This window comes from Egretta garzetta, unplaced genomic scaffold (genome assembly GCF_000687185.1).
Source record: "Egretta garzetta isolate BGI_Z169 unplaced genomic scaffold, ASM68718v1 scaffold40, whole genome shotgun sequence".
NCBI classification, from domain to species: domain Eukaryota; kingdom Metazoa; phylum Chordata; class Aves; order Pelecaniformes; family Ardeidae; genus Egretta; species Egretta garzetta.
The window spans coordinates 2,182,089-2,208,863 of record NW_009258484.1 but is presented as its reverse complement, the minus strand read 5'-3'; the positions used below and the strand labels follow the sequence as shown (position 1 = coordinate 2,208,863).

Below are 26,775 nucleotides of genomic sequence, written 5' to 3'. Positions count from 1 at the left end.
ATTTCCTAATTCTTAAAACACTTTCTTTCTTAGGACGAACGTACAATGATCTGAACCAATACCCTGTATTTCCATGGGTTTTAACAAACTATGAATCTGAAGAGTTAGACCTGACCCTCCCGGGCAACTTCAGGGATCTTTCAAAGGTATGCTTCAATTCTGTTAAAGACAGTCAGCCAGCCCTTTTAGGAAGAGATTTCATTTTATATTTATATAAAATAATCTTTATCTTAAAGTCATAAAAGTCTGAAATAGACTTTTTTATTTTGCCGTCATTTTATACTGAATCTCCACACTATGCTTCTTCCATGTCCCTGACTGATCTGGTTCCAAACCTGCAACCTCTCCGTACCTTCTGACTTACAGATCATGAATGTGTCAGACCATTTGATCTCACTAATTATATCCTTTAGTTTATGAAAGCTGATCCTTTGGAACTAAAAGCCTGGACTAATTTTTCACTTTGCTTTTCAGTGACTAGATGAGTAACATAATAGCAACACCTCCTTTTGGTTTGATAATTGTTCAGTAAAAAAGTATTTTGTATTTTAGACCCTGGAGTTTCTGGTCATTATTTGTGGTTTTTTGTCCTCCAACTGGACTTGGGCAGTTAGTGCTTTATAATAATACAGTTCCTAGTATTTATTTCTATATCTATACCCAGCTCTGGTACTCCGAGTGGATCAACAGACTGGAGAGAAGGTGTGTCCTGACTGAGCATAGCAGAAGCCTACAGAGGGGCTCTACTTTTGGCCAACTGGAATAAAGACAAAAAACAGGGTTTGAAACTGAGCTGTGGGAAGTATCTTTCCTGGTTCTTATCAGCCAGGAAAGTGTATATACTTTCTTCCCAGTGAAGGTGGGTAGCCTTGCAACATCCCCAGCATGAGGTTTCTGTTGGCTGGGCATGACAGCTTTCTTGAATCCTTGCCACAGTTCCTCAGCCAGGAGATAGAAGTTGCTCATACAAGTTGAGTGAGGCTCAAAACCACAGGAGGCTATCGCTCACTGATTTAAGGAATAAGGCTGGAGAAGAGAAAATGACCCCCCGGCCTGTTCTGCACCCCTGTGCTGCAGCCCCTGCTTTCCCTTCTGCTGCTGGTCAGGGATGAGAGTTTCTGGGGCTTCTGCCTTTACATCTGCTTTTCTTTCCTCCTCTTCCCACAAGCACACATCCTCGGCAGCAACGGAGAGTGCTTGCAGTAATTCCAGCTGTATTGTAGCCATTCCTGGAAGCCTGCTTTTGTGAGACTTCCAAAATAATTTGAGTAGGACTTGATTGCATAATAGCAGATAGAGACACCTAAGTTTCCTCTTCCTTTTTTCTTAGATAAATAAATAAGTAAATAAAACAGAAATTAAACCGCATTCACAGTGTGCCTCAAATGTAAAGAAATTGGTTGAGACTCTACTTATGTTATGTAAAACTTCTGACATTTCACAATATTATAGGTATGTCTCACAAATGTGTTTTTCAATTCTATAACACCATTGTAATTTGTGCCAGGAACAATAAAAGGAAATCCACAGACATGAGTTAAATAAACACCAGTGATCATCTCGCACTGGCTTGTTCCCTAGCACGTGCAAAATTAGTTCTGTTTTAGAATTGTTTATAGCGATAAACCTTTCATTAAGATGCTTGCACTTTTCAAAATCTCTCAAACTCACTTCTTTCTAGTATTAATAGCACTGCGTGTGGTGAAGTGCAACAAGATTAGACAGCGTCTCATGAGTCCTGCGTTAGGTACTTAGTTTTGGTTGAATCCAAATTTTTATGGCAGCCTATTTAAAGTATGTAATTGCTACAGGAAGTAGCATGATAGTTGAATAGATGGGTTTTCCTCATGAGTTAGTAAAGACTCATTATGGAATTAGTGCTTGTATAGCTTATTATGTATCACTGCATGCCTACTAGTGCTCTCCCTTGAAAGGAAATGTAAAATCAAGTCCCTGGTTATTTATGTTTCTTCAAGAATCCGTGCAATGTGCATAGCAGTATTTTGCCTGAGGACCTTTCCTTACCCAATTTGATAACTGCATTCTCTTATTAAAAAGCTACCAGTGGTTTCCTCTGGAAAAGCTAGTGTTTTGGCCACTAAAAAAAAGCCTACACAGAATTAGTTAAGGAGAATGGTCTCTCCTTTCTGGCATGATCTGGGCTGCATTTATCTCATGGATGTGTGAGAAAACACATGTGCAATCTGTAAAGTGTTGTGGGATCCCTCAGGATAAAAGGGGTGTAATTGTCAAATTTTTCCAGTGTTTATTATAATAACACCTGATACGTTTCATTTCACAATGGTTTTAAAAGGAAAAATAGATTAATGATTTCTTTGTGAAAGGCAGTGGCCAGTTAATATGAAATGCCTTACTTTGTACACTTTGGCTCTTATGCATTGCTTGCATCCTGTTTCAATTTGTGCATTATCAGTAAAAATCTTCAAAATTAGAACGTATCTGAAATATTTCCTTGGCAATTCTGTTTTCATTTTCGATATTGTCCCGTATCTGTAAGTAAGCCCCTTCTTTCCCTGCTAGGGAGGTGAATCCTGAGTAGCCTAGTGCTTAAAAGCAGGAGTTCATGATTTATTGCTCCCGTTATTGAACCAGGGTGTGCCATCAAGCCGCAGCCAGACCTCTGGGGCAGGCACACGTGGTGTCCTTTCCATGAGGAGCCACTTCCTTCTGTCAGATTTCGCCCTGCAATGAAGAAATGTTCCTGCAGATTTGATGGCAAATCAGAACCTCCAGCTAAGCTGTTGATGGATAAAATCTCCTTTGTCAGTTCCTGACCTTCTGTCTTCCTGCAAGTTTGCCCTTCTTAGGTTTCACAAAGCCCCTATCCTTAATATTTAGTAATTAATACCCCTCACACAATCTTTTGAAATTATTTAGAATTCCAACGCTATTATGTATGTGGTAAAAGCCCACGAAAGCAATTAAATTAAAAGAGAAACCACCTATCATGCTTTGTTTTGTTGGTTTAAAATAGTTTTGGTAGTTAAATGTAGGTGCTAAACCCAACTTCTTTTAAAACAATTAATTTGTATGCTATTGCACAAAGTGCATACAAAGCTCCAGTGTCAATTATGACAATTGACAATACTTTTGAAATTGCTTAACCTTTGATTCCTAGGCTTTTGGTATAAAATATGATACACCACCTTTGCGATATCACAACTCCTAAATGAACATATATGACGAATGCAATTCATATGTTTTGTGGAAATAAAATTAGATGTGTTTGGCTTGCTTACAATGTCAGTAACAGAGTGAAACATATGCCCTTTGCATTTAGCTCAAACTTAAATATTTACATTTCTGCAAAGCCATCTTGAACATGTAACTTGTCCTTTCCTTCCATTCCATTTTATTCTGGTTTTATGTAGCGCTCCTTAGTGTGGTACCATTACATGCAAATGTTGCTTGTTCTCTCAGAACAGTCGTATTTAGATATTAGTCTGAAAATTCCTCTGCCCTTTTTCTTTGAAGTGTTTGGAAATTCCCCTATCAAGGCTTTTTTTTTCCTTTTACATATAATTTGAGATTTAAAACCAGGCCCCGTGGGCACTGACGGTGCCGTAGCAGTAGGGTATATTGGACCTCTCATTTGATTAGACAGTGTAGGCTCAAGTTTTATTCATTACATATACAAGGTTAAAGGTTATATTTATTGTTTGACAGGATGAAAAGCTAATGAAAGAGGCTGTCATAGATACACAGATTATCTTTTCACTATCAAACCACCAGGTGATCTGCTTAGTTTCTTCCTTATTGAGATTTCCTTTGGAAGAATACCTATGGTATTAAACATTAGTATGGAAAACATGTATGCAGCCCACACTGTACGCTGAGTTTTGGGGAGTTTCAACATACTTAAAATGTGATATGGTTTGTTTGTGCAAAATTGTATGACTTTTACTCCTAAATTACAGTGAATGCATGAATTTGACATGCTGCATTGTCCCTGCTCATTAAAGTGTAAATGGGAATTTCTCCTCACTTACTTCCAGTCATACATCCTGTTAAATAAAATGATTTCTTCACCAGACAAAGTAATACTAATATTGACATGTGTATGAGACATCACACGCCCATTCATTGAGTGGAAAAAATTATATTTTGTTAATATAGAAGGTGTTTGACTGACGGGTGGTGATAAGCATAACCACTTTTCCTTATTACTGTGCCATTTCAAGAAAAGGAAGTGATAAAGCCCCAAGGCTTCTAAATGTAATAATGCAAATGAACGCATCGAAGTGTGAATATTTCAAGGCAAACCACACTTAATACTTCCAAAAATGTGTATGCTGTGGAATGGAGTTTATGAGCTTACCAAGAGCCACTCTCACTGGAAAAAGGAAATCGGTTTCTGTAACTTAAACTTCTCCCTTTACCACACGCAGCTCTGCCATCAGAAGAAAAAATTAGTTTGAATCTCATTTGGTTTAAGCCACAACACTAAATATTTTCTTCTCTTAAATAAAAAGTTTATTTACTGAGGGAAACTCTGGTACTTTGAATCTGCCAGAACTCTTATATTTGATAATGTTGATATTGATATGCTGAAGAAAAGCTGTTTACAAGTTTGGATAAAATTAGAATTTATTTTAAACTTTAAAGTACTATCCCAAGATGTCCTACTTAAAGGTTGTTTTTTGGTGGTTTTTTTTAAATAAAATAGCAAGCAGTCAGGAAAATCTCAGTCTGTATTCAACCAGAGGCAAATAAAGCCACGCTCAAGATTTCTTTTGTACCCAGCTACAGTTCTGCACAGTACATTACAAAAAAAAAAAAAAAGAGAGATAAACAGATAAGGTAGCTGCTGCATGAATTAGAGTCAAGATAAGCAGAATATTTCAGTGGCTGGATAAATAGGATGCTACGTTCAGTTCTGCTCTCATGAGAGAATGTAGTTCTATGAAGATAGCTGGCAAAACAGTGAATATTACATGAGCTAACATAACATGTCCAGTGGATATAAACACTAGATGTATTGACAATACACTGGTTCAAAGGCCAGATGTCTAAAGAGATTAGCCAGATAAAAAAAGAATGACATGAATAGCAGTGTGGTTTTAATGTTAAAGTAAATGGTTACTTTATTTTTAAATGGAAAAAGAAGCATAAAATAAACCCACACAGCAGCTTTTAGTACATCAGCAGTGAAGTGGCTGAATAGGCATTGTCATGCAGTGAGCTGTTCTACTTGGCTGGAGTAAAGAATATCTTATAAAACCATTTTATGAAAAGTTAATACTATTTGATACGAGTCCTTACAGAGGTTTTTTTTCTAAATAAAAAGACAAATGGTGTGTTTGGAAAAAGCATTTTATGAAACATTAGAGAAAGAACTTTTCATTTAGTGTTCAGAACAATTTGTTTGACTCAAATTCAGTTTCTGAACTAGTCTTATGGTTAAGATACTAGACTGAGACATAGTACAAAGATTGAACTTTGCCTCTGTATTGCTCATGCAAGTCATTTAACTAGTTTGCACAGCAGTAGAATGAAATGGAAATAAAATTATTTTCTTCCCTACGTGAAGATACAGCAATAGATCCATAAATAAAATTTATCTCCATTTTATAGCCATGATATCAGATTAAACCCATAGTAGTTGACTTTCTGGACTGAGAATGGCACTGTAACGCTATGGTAAAGCGACCAGAACTCCATACACCCTACCCGTTTCACAAGAAATGTGAGAGACTACCATTACTGTAGAACTTTTCATGTAGCAGGGCACATGCCTCATCAGAGTAAAACTGGGTTAGCTGCCAGTTTGTACCACTGAGATTTAAAGTCTTTACAGCAAATGCATGTCTTTACTGAAGGATGAACTGTTACCATTTCTTTGGGTAACAGCATTTTGCCACATGGGCATTAAAAAACCACTAAGGAAGCCCGGAACAGACCTCTTTGAATTTACTCCATGCTAGTTTGTTTACGGAAGTTTTCACTTTCAGAAAATGCCTGGTCATTTGGTACACACAAGCTGATCTATTTGTGGTTAATCAGCAAGTTTTTAAATTACACAACAGAAAAATGAGAGATTTGAGTGCTTCCTGTTAGTATTTTCAATTTGTATGGTTTCCTGCACCAGGGGATATTTAAGTCCTTTCTGTTAACATGCAGAGAAGTGGTTCACATAGTGGTTCACTCCATTTTGCGCAGAAAAAGAGAAAAGGGGGGTCAGTTGTTCCTTGTATTTCTTTGCCACAGGCCAGGGATAACTGCTGTAACACTGAACCAGAAGCTGCAGAGTTGTATGAGTATGGTGCAGCTCCCAGCTCTCCTCCTTGTGCAGCCCTGCACTGACACAGCTGCACTACTTCTGAGATTCCAGTTGTGGTCTCTGCATAAATGGTGCTGGGTTTGCACGCCAGCAACCCTCTAGAGCTAGCTCGGGGATTTCTAGCACACCTTTGTATTGCAAGCAATAGTCATACCTAAGCAGTTTACCTGGGAACACTAGAAATCTTTGTGGAATGACGGAAATGAGCCTGTATCTCCCAAATCCCAGGCTACCATCCAGATCACTAGTGCATCCAAGCCAGGATCTGTCCCGAGAAGTTGAGGCAAGACTTTCTAGCTGAAGACAAACTCTATCTCATTTCTCTCTTTCCTTCTCTCTGGGGCAAGGAAGGGTAATTCCCAGAAAAGATTCTTCCCAGAGATTTTCACTGAAAACTTCCATACCATGCAAGAAGAGAGATGACTCTTATGATATTTCACTTAAAGAGTCTTTTTTTTTTCAGCAGATGTTTTGTGCATTTCAGCATTTTTCTTCAAATGAATCCTAAAGTAATTGAAAGACAAATGGATTCTGACTCCGAAAAGAATGCTGATGAGAATGAAGGTAGTCTTCAGAATACAGCTTTTTAGGTTTATCATTTAATAAACTGAACATGCGTCTTCTGAAAGTAGATTATTTTAGCTACTTGTGCAGGCATTTTTACATGAAAATGTGAATGCACCATCTTACAATCTTATATCTTTTATCTTTTAAATTGAAATAACACTTCTTCCTGAAGAACCTAGAAAACATGATGGTGTGTTTGCATTAGTGGTTTATGTGACTTTGGAAAATTATTGTCAAGTTCTTGAGAGGAAGTACTTTTTTCATTAAATACAACAATATGTAATTTTTTTTAAGCGTGATTTAAAGCTATGGGTTAAACCATTGTTAAAATTTTGCTAGTCCTTGTAATTATTATTGAGCATCAGTTATGCTTCACAGTTCTTGTTACTGTAATCAATTTACAGTGAAGAATGAAAACACATAGCTTATTTGATGAAAGACATCTGATCAGCTTCAAATATGCTTTGAAAGGCCTGGAGTTCTGATTTTCCAATCTTGCAATAGCCACCATATCCCTTCTCTACTGTGTCTTCAAACATATAAGTACAATAATATTGTGACAGATGACACCTCTGTCTTCCATAGCCTCAGATTCATTGCAGCATCGGGGAAGATGCACCTTCACAGTGGGCGGAGGAGATATTCTCAGAGTGTTTTTCCATTACAAAATACAGTCTCACCAATTTGTCTGCCATTTTGTGTTTCATTCTCAGAGGGGGTGAACGTTTCCCATTAACAGACCAGGGTGTGAATTACTGCTTTAGCCTTTGAAATGTGCAGTTGGGGACTGGAATTTGTTCTGCCAGAGAAGTGGATGCACAGTGCTTTGATGAGTGTGATATGAGCAGGTCCCATGAAGTCCCCAGTGCAACCCACAGCCTTGATATAATTTAGTAAAGTGCACATATATCTGGACAGTTTGTCAGTCTAATGGGAAAAGAATGTCTTCAGATAAGTTACTCTTCTAAGAAAGTGGTTGAACAGCCATTTTTATATATCGGCAACTTACAGGCTATAAGAATGCCAGTGTGTTTCCTGAGAGTGGCAGGATGTGTAACGAAACTGAGTATAACAAAAATGCAAATATTTATTTCTTATTTTTCCAGTAGTCGGGAAACAAGCCTGGAAAGCATTAGGGAATAGCTTATACTTCTCTTTCAAGAATGTTTTGTGAGGTCTTGGAGTGCAATCTGCATCAGATAACACTGACCCTTAGGGATTACTCATACATTTTACACGTATGAGAAAGCTATTAACATCTCCATGACACAGCAAAGTGTTAAGCATCCAGAATGTGAAAAATACTGAAATCATAATGTTTTAAAATGTAAGTGTTCATCAAACACAGCTATTTAAAAACAAGCTCTAATATGTAAAATTGGAAACCAGCATGTTCTGTGTCAGCCTTTTTAACAGCCATCTCAAAAAACATAGGAGCACTGGAGGAATAAAATACTAGTAGCTTTAAAATTGTTCAGTTACATAGGTAGTGTAGTGAAACACACTGATTTGACCTTGTACTAGTATTTCCACTTCAAATGACTTTGGATTTTAACTCAGTAGCAAAATTGTTCTGTGGAATGAAATGTAAGAATACCTGTTAACATTTTTAAAAGAGTCCAAGTCCTTGAGTATGTTCGGTTTCAAGTATAATTCCTTTAATAATATCAGTTGTAACCCTTAATTTTTGATTAATACAAATTAAGTAATCATTTAAAATGATAAAAACTTTATACAATTATTTGGTGTGGAAGTTGGCTCTCCCCTATGTATTAAACTCTGTGTGTTTGGTTAATTTTAATACAAAAGCTAAAATCTGAAGATTCTTTGCACGTAGGTAGAAAATACGCTACTACTATCTTATCTGGAAAAACAGATTTAAGATCACCTATATATTTCAACATTTTATCTACTTTCTGTTGTATTTTCTTTATGCCAGTGACTTTTGTATCACACAATAACAAATACATTTTGCAAAAAAAAGATGAGATAAAGTGAGTTAAAAAAAATAATAGAAAACCATGTAGACACTTCAAAACCAACAGTTCCTACTGTTGTCTTACATTTCTTTTGGTTTTTACCTGATTTGTATGGGTTGTCTGTTAGGTATGCTCACAATGGAGTTTGAATTTGTGAATAATTTCCAAATTCTATTGTTTTAATTACGTATCTTGTTTGTTTTGCTGAGTAAAACCTGGCTTTGTTCAGAAGTCAGAAAGTAGATCCAGTCCTGCAGGACTGCGCATGGTTTTTAAGTATTCCTGCTTAGGATCACCAGACACCATCAGCAGTTCCATGTGAAATCTTTTCATCATGAACTGTGCATTACAATGTATCCTGTGTGAGCAAAAGTCGGTTTTCATTAGCTGTGTGATTATGGTGAATGACAGCAACAGAAATATTAGTTTGGCCTCAATGCATTTAAAATGCAGTTTTAGAAGTCTATTTCCAGAACAATGTTACTGAATTAATTGGGAAACAACTCATACTTCAAGAAGGTCTTGAAAGTTTGCAGATGTGGATCACTTATATTTGTCAATTAAAATAAGGAAAGTCATAAGACTTTTAGTACGCAAAGCCTTTGAAAAGAAATTCTAAGATTACAGCATGGAATGAGTTTGGTTGCAGCGTCTCCTATGTAGTCAATCTTAATGCAGCATAAACCTATGACACATCAGACATGCCGCCCATCAGCTAATAATGTATTTGACCTCTTATCCCTTTGTAGCCTATTGGCGCTTTGAACCCAAAGAGAGCAGTCTTCTATGCAGAACGGTATGAGACATGGGAAGATGATCAGACTCCACCTTATCATTACAACACCCACTACTCTACATCTACTTCTACATTGGCTTGGCTTGTTCGTATTGTAAGTATTTCTCAATTCTGGTTTTCATTAACATCTTTATCTACAGCATGTCTTCTGTCACTTACCACTATTTCGATTTTTTTAGTAAAAGTACCTTTCTATCAAAATCTCATTGTTATTCCCTGCCTTAAAATCTCAGACATATACTGTGGGTACTCGTTTGTAGTGATTCCTTCCTACCCAGACAGTCTGGAATATATTTAGACACAAAATTGTGGTGGTGTAAGGACACATACGATGAAGAAAATCCATCTCAGACTAAATCCATCTAAAAAAGAGTCTCTGGACAATACAGAAAGCTGATACTACTCATGTATTAATTTATTATTTTCAGCTAGGGACAGATCTATACAACATTAAAGAAAAACCTTGCGTAAAAATCACATTAGACTGTGTCAGATTGAGAGGGAAATTATAGAACCAGTTTTATACTAAAGCAGTATGGAGTAATATTTTATGCTAATGAACTATGCTTCTCAATGAATTAATAAGTTACAGTTTTCAGAAATCTAAAAATACAGATGCTAACTTCAAACTTCTATTTCAGTTCTGGAAACCTCATGCTTAAATCCTACCCTGAAAAACAGATCTAGGGAAGGGAGCCAAACTTTAAAGGTAGAATGAATCTGAATTCAGTTTGTGTGTTAAGACAACGAATTACAGAAAAAAGAGTGTTGATGAGAGACTCAAGGTTTCACAGAGAAACCCGAATTAATGAAAAATTGCACCACCGTGTAATTGCTGATCTACACTCTGCCAGTAAAAATCTGTCGCATAAGATGTATTCCAAGCATGTTTCACACACAACCAAGCAAAGCAGAGCTGCACAAAACTAGAGATCTGAGTTTTCACTCGTCTCATCTTCCCTTAGACATGGCCTGCTTTTCTGCTCAGAAGGGAAGAATTCATGTGTCTGTGAATTCAGGATATACTTCTTCTTAACCCATGGGAAACTAAGCGTTGATTACACTCCTATATGGGGTGATCACTGTATTCCTTTTGAATGTTGCTAAATTATTCATGTACTGTGAATTCATTTTATGGTTCACACGTGCTTCTTTGTTGCCTTAAAGTATATTAAAACCAGTGGTTTTATTTGCATGTTTATCTATTAATTTTGGCTGCTATTCAACAAAAGATCCTCTCTTGCTTGTCGGCAAATCCATAGGTCTGAAAATCTGCTTACAGGCTGAATGTACAACACACCAAGGAGTATTCATTTCCTGTATCAGGCTAATTCTGTGTCATTTTTACTGCTGTTGTTTATGTGATACTGTAGGTGTTCTTGCTCTCTTTCTTTTCTGCCCTAAAAGAGCGAGAGAACAAGGTCTCTGCCTTGATGGACTTGCAATATAGACCTGACAAATTACGTTTGTTAGAGCAAACAATATATGTGAGAAGAGAAAGTGGAACAGAAAAGGAAAAGCAGTGCTTTCCAGGGAAGAGATTGCTAATGGCAAGAAGGTGAAAACAACAAAGGGAGAATTTAAATACGGGGGCACACCTAGATAGGTATTTTAAAGGTTATTTAAATAGGAGTCACCGGCAAAGAAAAGCAATCACGAGTGGGAGGAGACAACAGAAGTGAGAGGGAGACAGATGTGGGGAAAGTTTAAAGCTCAGAAAAGGGAAAAGAGAAATAATGTGATGAGATTGAATTGGGCTGCATATGGAAACCCAAAATAAAGATTTGAAAAAAAGTGTGTATAAAGACAGTAAAAGATTATACCTATGGGGATTCTAAAGTTATGGTGATCCTTAGAGAGATATTTTTGGCTACAAAATAAAGGATGAAAAATCCTGAGGGAGAAGATTATGCCAGTGAAGTTGATAGATAAGGCTAAGTCAGACTTCTGGAAGTTAAAGTAGGAATTCTTTCTGGTGATTTTTTGAGCTAGTTTTTTGGTATGAGTTTGAAAAGAAGACTGTGTAAGAACATTTTTAAAAAGTGTAAATTACAGTCTAGTCCAGGAAGAAGAAGGAAAAACACTTTCAGTATTTTAAGAGATTGGAGAAGATTCCTGAGAAGAGATGTGTTACAGTAGAGCTTTTTGTAGAAAGTGACAACAACTGAGAGTGAAAGAGAGGAGTGGAAAGCAAAATCTTCGGAGAAGACTGCAAAGACCAAAGAATAAAAGAAAAGGGAAAGAAAAAAGAGAGGAATGGAGAGAAAACAAGCAAGCAAGCAAACAAAAAGCTATGACAAAAAGTAAACTGGGAATGAGATAGTCTAGACAGAAGCACAACAAACCAGTATAGAGTAATGGGGAGCCAGGGGGAGAAACTACATGCCTAGACTTTTGTAGTGGAGGAAACAGTAGTTGCAGTAGAAGTCACTTCAGCCACTCTGAAGTATGTATATAGAGAGTTGTGTAATTGCCACAAAGCCTTAAAATTTTTTTTGAATCTCGCTTTTTGGCTTTGACAGATGCAATCTGGTTCCTGTCAGTTCTCTTCAAAACATTGCTTGTAGTACCATATTTCTGAGTCAATTCTGTGATAATCTGTTCCCTACTGCCTCATATTTCTCTCTGTTGCTTTCCTTTATCTGACGTATCAGGCTACTTTTATAAAAGGCACTTTATGCCTTAGCCTCAGTTCTGTCCTGTTTAATTGATTTTGATATCATCAATCTCTGCCTCTGTTTTGTTTCATTGCTAGTATAGTTTTCTCTGGAGTCCTTTTGTGTACTAAGAGTGTCCAGTAAAAATCCATCTTTAAAAGTGACCTATTTCATTATGATTTCAAAAATATGACAGTGCCTTTAGCATGGAATATGTTGAAGCTATTGATAATTACAGCAACTATAATAATTTTATTATTAATTATTGTTCTTCTGCCTTTCATTATACTTAGTGGAATAGGGTGCAATCTTTAACTGAAGCTATGGGCTACTAGTGCATCTGCAAAGCTTCTATTTTCTGTGAGTGGGTTGTACAAGTCTAGGTGTGCTCCATTCTCTCTGTAAGAACGCTAGGAGAAGAATGAAGGCAGTTTCAGGATAAGCAATGGTTCAGCCTCACCAGGCCATGTATCAGACTGATTACAGCCACTTTTGAGTGACCCTGAAACTCTCCCAAAGCAAGATAACACATGCACCCTCTTTCTGTACAGCCCCCTGCCATGATACACACATACATGTGTGCATGCACACACTCATATGTGAACTGAAATTATAATTCTTCAATAATCTGTATGTGTTTATTTAAACTAATCCATTGTACATTTCAGACCACTACATCATGCTAGAATTCTGAAAGATCAAGAAACAATCCTCTAATGAGCTTCATAAGAAATTAACTGAGCCACAGCCTAGAAATATTTAATGTCATAATTATAAATCCTGCATGATCTCCAGAAACGCTATAGCTAAAATCAACTGTTTCTTGAAAGTGATCAGTTTTCTTTCTAAGTTGAGGGCTAGTTTATTAAAGGTTAGATAACTACTTCACAGAGATAAATAATGAATGTGAGTCTACTGTATTGTTCAATCAGGTTAATAATGATGATAAAAACTACCAGAGAACACCATGGTTTGTATAATGTTGCCTTCATCTCCTTTGAGGTGTTACTGAAATCAAACCATGGCTAAACGTTTTTGCACATTGTACATCTTTAGTTCTAAACCTAAGAAACTCAACTTATTCCTTAGGAAATCTGAGCCAACATCACCCTCAAGTTTGCTCCAGCAAACAGAATAAAAGGTATTCTGGAAACGGATACACTGTTCTGTTGACACAGTTCCATTTTTGTATCAATGAAATTAAATATTCATAGTTTATGGATAGGTGACCTTACCACTTGGTTCAGGAGTAATTTGTTTGTGCTTTCCTTGTGGGCCAGTGAATATTTGAGTTGCAGTAGGTAGAATAGTTTAAACAAAGAATCCTACATCAGAATGCCATATATTCCAGTGACTTGAATGTCAGCCTGAAAAGTAGATAAGATAAAACAGAAAAGTAGGCAGAAGAATTAATTCTGGCCTGAATGTGAATATCATCGTTTTCACATTTTTAGGTGAAACAGGCTAGAGCTATGGTGCAATTGGATGCTCTCAGTAGTTGTTGTTGAAGTTTTTGTGGGAATCATTACATCGTCATTGACACAAAGATCAGTACTAGAGAGCATGATTCTTTAATGTTGTCATCAAGAAGTTTGCAGAGAACAATTGATTACCGGTTTCTGTTACAATAACTAAGTACTGGTACAAGACAGAAGAAGTTCTGGGTTTATTGTGAGTTATGTCTGATTGAGCCAAAACTAGTTTTTAGTGAGATTCAAAGGTGGGGAAGACTTGAAGTCCTCTTGTAAACAGAAGTGAATCTGAGTCTCCTCTTTGGTAGGTCTGAGTAGGACAGTCACAGGTATATCGGACAAAAGTTCTACATCACTGTGACAAAACCCTTTCTTTTTCTCCTCTTACAAATGGCTGAAAAGACAATTTTGTTTGTCATAAGATGTCTCAGAATGACACATCCCTTCCTCTTCCCTCTCCTACTCCCACCATAAATGATTCAAATGGGAATAGGCACTGTTAAAAGGGGGATGGAGGGAAAGAAGTGCTGTTGAACGGAAAAATTACTTGTTCCCACAGCTCAAGCTTGTATTCATCATAATCAAGTACCCCACAAATTTCTCTTCTTGTTGGCAGCGAACAAGGCGTGAATTTTATTCAGAATATTAGGAACGAGTGAGATGGGGTTATAATGAAAACATTGTGCAGCTTTATAGTTTTCACAGCAACAAAACCTTTACATGCAGTGACAGTAATTGGTATCATAGAATAACAGTATTTAAATGAGTATATTGAATACAGATATGAAATGTATTTATATAATATAAGCACTTGACTTTCCAGAGAATAAAAAATCACCTTAAAATTGTGTGAGAGGTCTGAGATAAAGCAAGCAAAAGCTCTGAATTTCTGCTAAGGATTAAAAATCTAAAAAGATAGGCACAACAGGTCATAGCAGGATAGCATAATAGGGCACCCTGTCGTGCTCAGCTATTAAAAGTTTAATCCTCGATTATAAATTTTATTGCTTTTGTATATTTGTCTCAGATGCTTAAAATAATGTCACGGAATTTTGGATTAATATTTTTACATAATTTATTGTAATTACATCATTTTTCTGGTTTCTGCTTTTTTTTCAATCCATCAACTGCTTCTGGTTTCAGAACCTCAGCAGTGACCCCCAGTCTGCTGCACAATGATATTCATAACAAATGACACATACCTTGTAAATAAAAAAAGTGGTAGATTGGGGTTGGTAGAAGACAGAATTATTTGTGCTCAGATCAACTACATATAAAGTTTTCCAGAACAGGTAAGCTAGAAAAATAGCATAATTTGCAAAGATTGCTACTGAAAATATATACAGAGATTTGGAGGGTGAAAATTTAGTTAAAATAATTCTAATTTTGAAATAATTTAATGTAAATTTAATTATAATATTAATAGAATTTTAGTCTAAATTAATATAATCCAATTCCTGTGTATATTGTTTTCAGTTTGCTAGCTCTGGGTATGAATCATACGCTTTTTCATTTATATTTTCAATGAAGTTCACTGTATGAGGCACTGTAAAATCTAGACATATAAAAATGTAATTTCTTTTCTTTCAGAGTTACAATTCGATACTTTTATGCTGCTGACCAAGTTGAGCTGCTGTTAAATTTTAATATTTTATTCAAATGATAAACCTCTTCCTCACTCTCCGTGAACTCTTTTAATATTCACAAGTGCAAACAAAGTCATTGTTCAATGGAAGTTAGGGTCCTTCAACAAGAAATTATATTGTGATTATTTTTTATTTAATTTAGTAATTTTTAGTTTATTATTTAACACATACTAGGATTCCCCGATGGGAATAAATGCACTGATGAAAATATATTACTTAGATGGTTACTTATTCTTTTGAATGTATCTTTTTAATATAAATCTCTCATGATTTAAGAGAAAAGAAGACATGGAAAAAAAAATCCACCGTTCAATTAGCAGCAGAAACGTCTTGCGTTATTATAATGAAAACGATTCCATATTTGCACTGACATACCCTGAAAGTGAAGATACTGTCCCTGGCTAAAGAAAAAAGAATAAAAAAATCTTTGTTCAAATATAAACAATTCCCTTAAGCTACTTCAAAGGTACCGTCATGCTATGATGACAGTAAGAGAGATATCCCATTCCCTCTCCTTTAGAGAGAGAAATTTAGAGTTTTTCTCTTCTTCGAAAGAAAGCCGTCTGTGTTGACTGTTGTGTATGATAGAAAAGATGAATTGGGAAGACGTGCAAAGTAAAGATTAGAGAAACAGTGGTTTCTGGAAGTCTGTATTCCCTCTTTTACTTTCCTCCTCTTTTGGGATTCTTGCACTACCTTTGCATCCATGCGTCCCTTATGTATACTTTAATTGCTCTTAAATGCTATGCAAAAATGAATTACTTCAATCCTCTTTCTTCCTGGGTAATTTAAACACAATGTGTATAATGTGACATAATTTCCTCAAAACTTCTTTATTAGTGGAGGAGTTCCCTGCTTTGTTCAATAGTTTCAGAAAAGAAAATAGAGGATGTATGGAATAAAATTCAAATAGCATATGGGTAATACTGTAATAAGAATTATAATCTGGTGATTATGAACTGCCTTGATTAACAAAATTTCCAAATGATCAGGACATGCAAGAAAATAAATTTGGGTGTGAATTTAACAAAAGGGAGACGTTTTCAAAGATTTCCCATCAGACTTTGGCAAAGGGGAAGAAATAGTTTCCATCTATGTGGGCATATTGCCAGATATTAATTGAATCAGAGAGCTAATGGAGTGATGCTGGAAAACCAGGGCGTTGGCAATGATCTCTGTAGTCGGGTTCTGCTGTCAAATTAAGGATTTGGTCCCCTGTCAACCCCTCCGCTGCGCTGGAATGCAGTGACATAAAAATGCTTTCTCCAGACTAAGACTTGAGCTCTTCCCACCCAAAAGTTAATAGCTGTTTCCATTTAGTAAGTATTAGGAGTGTGGTTCCAGATAGAATTAGCAAAAGTGAAAACTCTAAATATTTAATCTCTGCACCTCTACCCCAAAGTAATGCTAAAGCTAGATATCCTGTGACCATAGTCAGCCTCATAATGACCATACAGCCATTCTGCCCACCATGAGGCGAAATGGAACCTCCTGAGATCTTTTAAATTAGATGAAAACAAAAGAAAAATCCAGGCGGGGGATTTTTTAGGATTTTGTTTTGACATGCCATCTTACAAGAGGTAAACAAAGCATGTTAATATATTAATATAATGACACAGAGACTGATTATGATGGTTAGAATGAAGTAGGCAAACATCAGTAACTGGAACTAAGCTACATAGGTCTGCCACTGATGAGTAATTAGTCATGTAAAGGAGTGCATACATAAAATAACCTTTCCTGCCAGAACTCAAGATCTGTGTGTGCAAAATGTATTAATGCCAATAAATGTACTAAGGTATTCAGTACAGATAGCCATACATGGATATAACTATGAGGTGCCATATTTTTCTTTCATTCTGCCTTTATGAAGTATTCTGATCTGCAGAAGTCATTTGGATTTCATTAGAAACCTGCTGCATGATTCCTTCTGCTGTTTTCTTAATCTGTCTTCATTTCATTGACTACAGGAGCCCTTTACAACGTTCTTTCTAAATGCAAATGATGGCAAATTTGACCACCCAGATCGAACCTTCTCTTCAGTAGCCAGGTCTTGGAGGAACAGCCAAAGAGATACCTCCGATGTGAAGGTAATGTACATTAAATAAATTGATAAATGTGCGTTTTTATTTATGGTGTTTTGTTTTATGTAGGGACAAAGCGGGGTTTATATTTCATATCTTTATATTCAGTACACTAGGGATAGTTTAAATAAAAGGTAGAAGTTTCTAAAGGTTATTGCTCTAACACAAACAATCAAAGATTCTTTGAAGTTAAGTGGACAAAAGGTGTTTTGGTTTTAGAGAAAAACAACCTAACTGATCTAATTTAGATCAGATAATCAGGAGACGGAGAAAAGCCCAATAAATTGTTCTTTTTTTTCATATTGTTATAGCTTGCCTAGCTCTGGGTTTGCATTGCCTGGGGCAATTAATAAAGCATTAATGACAAGACCCATTTAAAATGTTGGCTTTTCTGTACAGCTTTAGCTTTTACTTGACTGTGCCTGGGGATATTATGCAACAATACGCATTAGATTAAAACAACTTCTACACGATATACAGAAACAGCCGGAGAGCAGGGTGATTTTACTGTTGTTATTTCTTACCTATTGTTAAATACAAAGGTTTATTGTTCATATACATGGGACCTTATCAGAAAGAACCCAAAATCTAATAATATTATGAATAATATGGTCCTTCATTGATTCTCATTTTCTAGTAATAAGTTAGGCAAAGGCTGTATTATACGATTGATTGCTGGGTTTTTGAACTTTATTTTAAAGTGAATAGATCTTTCTTCTGTTTTGATACTGCCACTCATACTAGGAAGTGCTAAAGTCAAGGTCATGTTGCCATTGTATTTTTTACTTAACTTGATGAAAGAAGAAAATGTAAATTTGTTGATTTATTTTTATTCCTAGAGCTCCTGTTTGCATAAATATTCCAGCAGTCTCATAAGTGTATGTGGGCAAACCATGTTGTTATTCTATATATTAGTCAGAATAAGGAATTGTAAGTTGTATGGCCATCTTAACATACGGGAGAAAATGCTTTTTAAAGAAAAGAAAATGATCTAAACCTCTTACAACCCATTTCATATTTGTTTATGCTGCTCTGGAAGTCAATAGTATATTAAGTACTGTCACTGTTACCTTTGTAAGAAAAACCAAGGACATTTCAGAACTTGGAAGGAATTCAAGTTAATATCTACTATATTTGAAATGCAGCCATTTCTTCAAATTCAAAGTGCTGATATTTTGAGTTTTCCTTTTCAAGAAAATCCGGTTTTCCTGTTATTCCACCAGAATATTTGGGAAAATGGCCTCCTAGGAGTGAGACTGAAACAAAAGATAAGAGCCTTGAATTGAGGAATAAGGGAAGACAGTTGGAAGTGACTGTAATCTTCTTGTCTGGCTTTAGTACACAGGAGGAGGGCAGTTAAATACATGAAGGCATTGCAAAAGATAAAGGAATATCTGTGGACAGACGGAGGGATGGTATTCAACTGGGGAATATAATTAGGGAGAGGATTCTTCCTAAACTAGCAACCGAATGAGTTACCAGTAAAACAAAGAACTGAAATGTTTGTATGAAAATACCAGGAGTCTTGTGAACCAAGTGGGGTAATTAAAAATGCTGCTGCCAGCTACTGCAATGGTGCGGGAATTATGGAGGGATAACAGTTGCATTACAAAATGCGTTTGTATTAAAAAAAATCCAAGTTATTAAAATAAAACAAGTATTAAAAAGATGCTCAAAACCAGGTAGTCACCTTCAGAAAATGAAGAGAAAAGGTGAAGGTGTGGGGTAGCTATGTAATTCAATGTCACTGAATTTAAAGAAGAGAATTAGGGATAAATTGGATAAAATAGTAACAATTAAGGGTCAGATTTGCATTGAGGGAAAGATTGTAAAATAATGTATTCTAGAATACATTTGGGAGTCTGCTGTAGAGCCCCAGAGTCAGATTTAGCTATATATACTTTTCTGTTATGCCATTAGAAAGAGAAATACTACTTGGAGCTAAGTCATTACAGAAAATCTAATATGGGAGGCACAGATGAGGTATGTTAGCCAATAAATGTTTTCTCCAGATAATCCCTGACCTGTCTGTTTAGGGTTACTTTAGGGATTAAAGATGCTGTTTAAAATATGGTTTTGTTAATTAATGAAGATACAGGGAAGGTGGGTTTAGAAATTAACTTTGAATTGATTTATTATGAGTTGATTCAGCTTAAGATAAAAATAGATAAACAAAAGCAGATTCAAAAATAAGCTAAATCTTTACGGGATGCTAAAACAAAGTTCATAAGCTATCTAAATAAAAAAGTAAAAAAAGGATAGAAGTGAGAGCAGATTTTTAAATATATTTAATACCAGCATTCAATGTATTGCATCATCAAATTTATTTATTATATATCGATACAAAGCCACTACTGGAGTACGTCTACTGAAGTACACTTCAGTAGCCTAAGCAATATATGTCAATGCATTGCTGTTTTGTGTTCAGTTTAACATGGAAACCTGAAGATCAGCAGGATGGCGGAAAGCTTATCGTGAGACCGAAGCTATATCCTTAGCGTTATAACAACTAAAAGTTCTCATGGCGGCTAAATTCCACCTGAATTAGTACGATTAGTCATTCATTTGTTTGAAAGTTCATATATTCTTGGAGAACACAAGTTTTTGGTTTTTCCTTGTTCAATTTTTAGTATGTATTCATGCTGGATAAAGTGGGATAGTGCTTCCTTTGCTGGGAACTCGTTAGTGGAAGTATATGCCCAAACTGGAGGGAGCCGTAAGAAGAGCAGCAAATGTCTTTAAGGACTTGGATACAGGAAGAGAAATGTGTGTATGTGTGGGGTAATTAATGTCTAAAAGTGAAGACATGGCACACAATAAATGCTGTAAAATATGCAAACATATGAAAGGGAGAAGAATTGTTTGTCATGGAACAAAGAGGTAAACCTCAGAGGAAAGGGATCAGAGCTGAAAAGTGCTTGCTTAACCAACAGAGTATGAAAAGTTAAAGTGGAATTGAGTATTCTCTGAACTTGAATAGCCTCACAAGGGGAAGTAGTAAAACACTTATTTCGCGAGCTTCTTAGAACCGTAGACTGGCAAAGTACTGGAAAAGCATCAGGGACAATCATGAATTGGCAAGAGGATGCGCTAGCTGACCCTTTAGGCCCTTTCCATTTGTAGAGTCTGCGTTTCTTAGCAATAAATCAAGAATGAGTAGAGCAGCTAATTGTTGCTGTTGCTTGTTGCTTAAGATCTTAATGAACTGCATTTCTCAATGCCATGACATCAGGGCCAACTTTTCCCTGAGGCCTCCAAGTTCATTCTGTAAAAGGATGGGAAACTGAACCATTATTAATAGTACAAATACCCCATTTTTTTTCGAATTAGTTGTGCTACTGCTTGGAATGCCTTACAGGCTTTTTAAGCATTTTAATCAAGTTTTCAGGGACTGGAAAAGCAGTGAGGTTTGGGGAACCACCAAGAAATCCCCTCAAAATCTCTACCCATTTTGCCCACTCTCTTAAGAGCAGCAACCACTGTCATGCACAACAAAAGACCTTCAGCTCTGAGAGTGCGGAACATCCAAAAATTCATGTTCAGCTGGCTGGTAACTTCTACTATTTATCTAGCAGTCCTGTGAGAAAGTAGATAGTGTGCAAAAGAGAAGATGTATAGAGGTTGTGTGTGAGTACAAAATCTTAAAGCATGTTCTCTGTCAAAGTGTTCTGCATATTTGTGTAGCTGCTTCTGGCTGCACACAGTTATAAACGGGGCTCTTCAGCAGTGTGCATTCCCATGTGATGTACATGATATAAATTGTTTTCCCATCCTGAAGATTTTTTGAGACTTTATAGTAAATATTAGGTGTGTGGAATATGGACTATCGATCAAAGTAGCAAACTTTCAAAGCTGTTAAGAATAGCAATTGTTCATTATTCATGTATTCCTTATCATATATTTGAAATTCATCTGAGCTGCTTTAAGTACATTTAATCTCTGATCTCACTAATCTCATTAATTACTGTGGCACAGGTTATGAAATAATTTAAAAACAGTGTGTGTAATGAATTAATCTGACATTCTTCAATGCTGTGTGTTGTAAGATGGCCACAATTTTTGCTTTCAAGTACCATATTAAATAATGATAAGAATTGCCTTAATACTTTATTAGCAAGGTCTAATTAAAAAAATCCTTTTAAAATTAATTTTTTTAGGGAAGTAAAATCTGTATTATGATTTCTTTCATCAGTTATTGTTTAAGAAACATGACTAAGAGGTGCTTTATTCTTAAGTGCTTAAGTCACTTCTGAAGGGGTTTAGATTTAACTAGTAAATTGAGATTTTTAGGCAATGCAGACACTTCCCACAACACTGTTCTTTTGCAGCCTCAATGTAATTTTAGAGGAAATATCCAAATCACCTGTAAAAAATGCTGCCTTAAAATTTCAAAAATAAATACCTGACATTTGCAAAGGGGTGTATAACTCTTGAGGAAGCTGCAATTCTGTGGGTCAGTCTCCTTTTTTCACATGCATGTGTCCTCTCTGGCATTCTTGAAAGGAGAGAGGGAGAAACAGAGGGAACATGTGAACTCTCCTCTGGAACTAAATTGTTTCACATTGAGCTAATGAAAATAGGGCTGTGGCAGTAGTTTGATCTGTCTGAAAAACAAGCCATAATTGCTAGATCTTGAATTGTGGCAAAAGGTACACCACTTTTGAAAAATGTAACGTATGATAGATTATTGCTCAATGGATGATTCAAGATTTACTTAGACAATTTTGTTCTGTCCATTTGGGCTGGTTTGGTTCCTTTTCAAAGAAACCTGTTCACCTACAGTGGATAAAACACAATTAATATGGTATGTGCTATATCAGAGTGGTAACACACAAGGGAGAACCTGGATAACACAGTTTATTTTATTGTGTCTGCCTTTATCAACATCGACCTTCTCTCGAGATAATCAGTACAAGCTGGAGGAAGAATGAACATTCACAGAGTGACCTCTAAGGAAACAAGTCACCTGGAAATGACCATAACTTGGCCAGTCAGCTTTCACATTTCTCCCTTTCCACCTCCCCCCGCTCCAGGGTTTGGTAACATTGACTTCCCCAGAACCTCCTGTTCAGGCACTAATCTTTCCTAATGCCTCTCAAAGTTGTTATATTACTTTTTGAGTAGTGTGTTTAGAAGTTAGAAAGGTAGCTCTGACGAAATGTCATTAAGGTGTCTAAGTCTGAATTAACACAGTTAATGGAGTTACTCAGGACTGACTCGTTGACCCAGTACTAGGCTCTTGTGGAATTAATGGATGCCATGGGATCAACCTTTTGGGAGGAAAAGAAAGAAAGAAAAAGAAATGGCAGCTTTAAAACCTTGAAGTGAATTATATTAGAAAAGTGAAAACGTCTGGGTTGGATTTGATTTCATTGGGAGGCCATAAAATGGTATACCCTTAGCAAAACATATTAAACAGAAATGTCAGATTTGATGCAAGTAGTATACAATTATGATAGTGTTAATAGTGGTCCTCTATCACCCCAAGACATATTTTTAAAGTTTAATTTCTCAGCAGCTTGGATTTGTCACAGGCTTGTAAATTAGAAAATGCATTTGGGGATGTTTTCTTATATGAAGACACAAGGCATATAATACTGTTAACTATACCTTGGGGTTTTAGTATAGCTATTAAAATAAACTAGAGATCACATTTACAGACAAGAAATGTCTGTTACAATATTCATTTTACCGTTTTTTTACACTCCTCAGTAGCTTTACTGCATCATTCTTCATCTGAGAAGAGCCAAGCTTCTCGGGCAGTTTGAAAGGTAGCTGACTATTAAATGATAGAAAGCTAACCTGTCTTATTAGAAGTGTGAATGAAAGGGGAGCAGAGGAGGTTACCAGCTTGTGAAATGTCAAGGACAACTAGACAGAAAGTACTGCAAATGGATTTAGATCACTAGAATCCCTATTTTTATTAACTCTTTGAACTCTAGATATTTATTGTGGTAAGAAATTACCCATGACAGGTTATGTAGTCAGAAAGATTTATTTAGAACCTTTGATATGTTTTGGCAAGAGTGAAGAAACCAATAAAAGTTACTGAATTTTATCAGTTAATGCAAAATTATATATCAGCTGAATAGCGTACATTAATAATATGCATCTAAATTGCTTAATTGGTTGGTGAATATTTTAAAATGCCAGACTTTTTAAAAATAGTGGTCTTCTGTGTCTTTTTTCTTTGCATTCCCTCATTTGATGCCTGCAAACTGATGCAAATTCTGGTGAAGATTTTTTATGTTGTTATTTTTGGTGTTTTCCTTCATGTCTTGATTTACACTGGCTGACTCAATGTTTGTAGTGTAGGAAGAAAATATTTTGAGATTTGTCTTTTGTGAGCATTTGTAGCTTGAAACATGAACTTCTCAAAATCATGGTAGCTTCAAGCAAGCATTCCTTTGCATAGACCTGGCTTTGCATTGACCTTTTACCACTAGTGCCACTGAAGGTGCAATAGGAGTTTTAAGGACCCACTTATCAACTCTTCTGTCTGTCAAGTGGAAAGCAGATTGGGAGACAGAAGGTCCTCTGTGTTCCATCCTCCGGTGTAAATACCATCACTGAGATACATTTCCCCCCTGCAAATTTCTGAGTTTCCTTGTCCCTATCTTCAGGGTAAATTTGACAATGAATCTTCTAAAGTATGAAGCTGGTGATTTGTAAGAAGTTATGTTATTATGGCAAATTACACTGCTTGAAAATGAACAAAAAATAGCAGATCCTGTCAGAAAAGTATGCAATCCGAATCTCTGATCTAACAACCACAGAGATAATAGAAAATATTTGGCTTCTGTGTGATGAACATGTGACAAAATATAATAAGGCCAAAGTATATATAGGAGTAAATTAGCTATGCACTGCTTAGGAATAATTCTACTACCTAGTTTGGGGAGATTAAAATAATATTTTACACATGTATAACTAAAACTTAAGCAGTGTAGCAATATGGAAGGTAAAATCATTGTCCATCGTTTGGACTTTTAGGAGCTGAAAGGCTATAAAGCTGGTAGGGTAATGATTTCCAAATATGCAGCAAACTATGCAAAGAGAAAACAGTAATCTGTTCTCTGTATCCATGATGAATTGATAGCTAGAACAAGGGGAAATGGGCTTAGATTGCGTAATGAAAGATTCAGGCCAGGGGTTAGGTAAAACTTCCTCAGATGAAGAATACTGAAGTCAGTTGATGGAAGGATTGTGGAGGTGCTGTCACTCAAATTCTGGGACAACAGGGTAGACAGATACCTGGAAGGAAAGCTGGTATAGCTGAACCTCTTCTGGAATGGAGGAATGGGCAAGGTTACCTCTCCAAACGTGACCCTGAAACAGTGAGATATCTGAGGTACCTGTTCCCTCTCCTTAACGGGAAAAGCACCAAAAGAGCTGTCTCTCTCTAGCCATAAACTTTAATTGGAACATGAACCGGCACAAACCCACTTATGAAACAAAGAAAACTCAAATGCTGGCTGAGAAAAATGTAAATAGGTTTTGAAAATATCTCTAGCCCTCGCTAGTGATATCCTTTCCTTCATTCTTGTGTTTATTCCTGCAGCTTCCAGTGGCTTCTTGGTTAAAGCAATTCTCTCTGGGCCCCAGTTGTCATCTTGCTGTCTCCACTGAGGTTCACTCCTGTCTGCTCCTTCCTTTTCCCAGCACCCTCCCCAGGCTCTGTCCTTTCTGCCTGTTCTGTCCTTGCTAATCCTTCCTCTCTCTGCTTCTCCCAGCTTGTACTTCTCCTGGCGAAGCATGCTCAGGGGCCCTGGGGAAGGGAGTGTTTGCCTTTCCATCCTCACGCGGCCCCTGCCATTGGCATGAGGTAGAAGAGACAGTTTCTTCATTTTTTTTTCACAGCAGAATAAACAGTGAACACTTAAAAATAAACCTTTCTATCACACTTCTCTGGATTAAATGTATTTTCTATGCTTCTAAGTAGCTAAATACACATTCTGAAGAATTTTTCCAAATGTTAACAAGTTCATACTCACAGGCTGCCACAAGTTTTCATAATGGGCCGTTGTTTTAGTACATATTCATTCATTCATTCATTCACAGAAAAGAGAAGGGGATGGATTTATTTGAGCTATTTTTAAGTGTTGTGGTTTCTTAGTCTAGTCAATAGTGGAGACGGCAAAATTGCAGGAGGAATATCAAATGCTACCAAAGAAAACTGAATGGTTAGTGCAAAGTATGGGAAGTATGTAAGTATCTGGGAAAGGTCACATGCGGCATTGTTCATATCTCAAGAAAAGGTTCAATTCATGCTAAACAGTACTCTAATAAGCAAAGTTGTAGGCTGCACTAAAAATAACATTGAAGAGAATGCTGAGCCTATAAGACAGTGGGTTTATTACATTTTTTTTAAATACTATGTTTAGTTTCATTACTTTGACTGGAAAAAAAACCTCAGGAGATGTGTAACTGAAATGATTAGGGTTCTAGAGAGAGTGTTATTTGAAGAGGATTTAGAAGTCTGGCACTGGTTAGTTTCCAGAGCACAGGAATAAGACAGGTCAAACTAAACGTATACAACACAATAAATCTTATGAAGAAAGTTAATCACATTCTTTCTATTTATTCTATTTATGCTTTCTGCTATACCAGACAAGGGAACATTAAATTACACTGAAAGCAAATAGAACAAAGATAAAATTACTAAATGGAAATACCATTAAAAATATTTACTGACCTAAATCTCCTTTGTTTGAAGATAGCCCTGAAGTCAGAAGGTTAGTAGAATTCAGTTAAACACTACATGTGTCTCTGGGTAGCACAGATCTTTCAGATACGCTAGACGTATAAGTTCACAATTAGATCCTGAGACATCTGAAACTGAGAAGGAAATTTAAGAGTTAAGATGTCTTTGATGGAATCAAATGCTTGCTATTTGACATTACAGGTTAGTACCCCACCATGTTGCATAAAAAAATGGTAATAATTAAAAACAGTGGTATGTGTTTCAAGGTTTTTACGCAAAATAGAAGTAAACTTTGCTTACTTTTTCTCTTTAATAAATTCTGTTTCATTTGAATATTGACTTTAATTTAATTTTGACTTAATATTTCACCATTCTGGCGTCCTTATGAATTTCTCCTTTCTTTAAGGCCACTAAATTTGTCAGTGATTTGTATGGTACCACATCTTGGGTTGTGGCCAGCTGTTAGTGCCAAGTTAGTAGTAGTTTGTTGAGGTCTAGAAAGATTGATGCCTAGTTTTCTCCAGCTGCAAGGATCGTTCATTCTTCTTTGGGTTCCAATAGAGAAAGCC

At 36.2% G+C, this 26,775-nt stretch overlaps 1 protein-coding gene across 1 annotated transcript in view; it reads left to right on the top strand.

Moving 5' to 3' along the window:
* The window catches only part of NBEA (neurobeachin), a 513,899-nt gene that overhangs the window by 426,109 nt on the left and 61,015 nt on the right, over positions 1 to 26,775 (top strand). Inside the window, 3 exon segments of the mRNA XM_035900172.1 lie at positions 34 to 146; positions 9,597 to 9,737; positions 17,389 to 17,508. Of these exon segments, the coding sequence (XP_035756065.1) occupies positions 34 to 146; positions 9,597 to 9,737; positions 17,389 to 17,508 (374 nt within the window).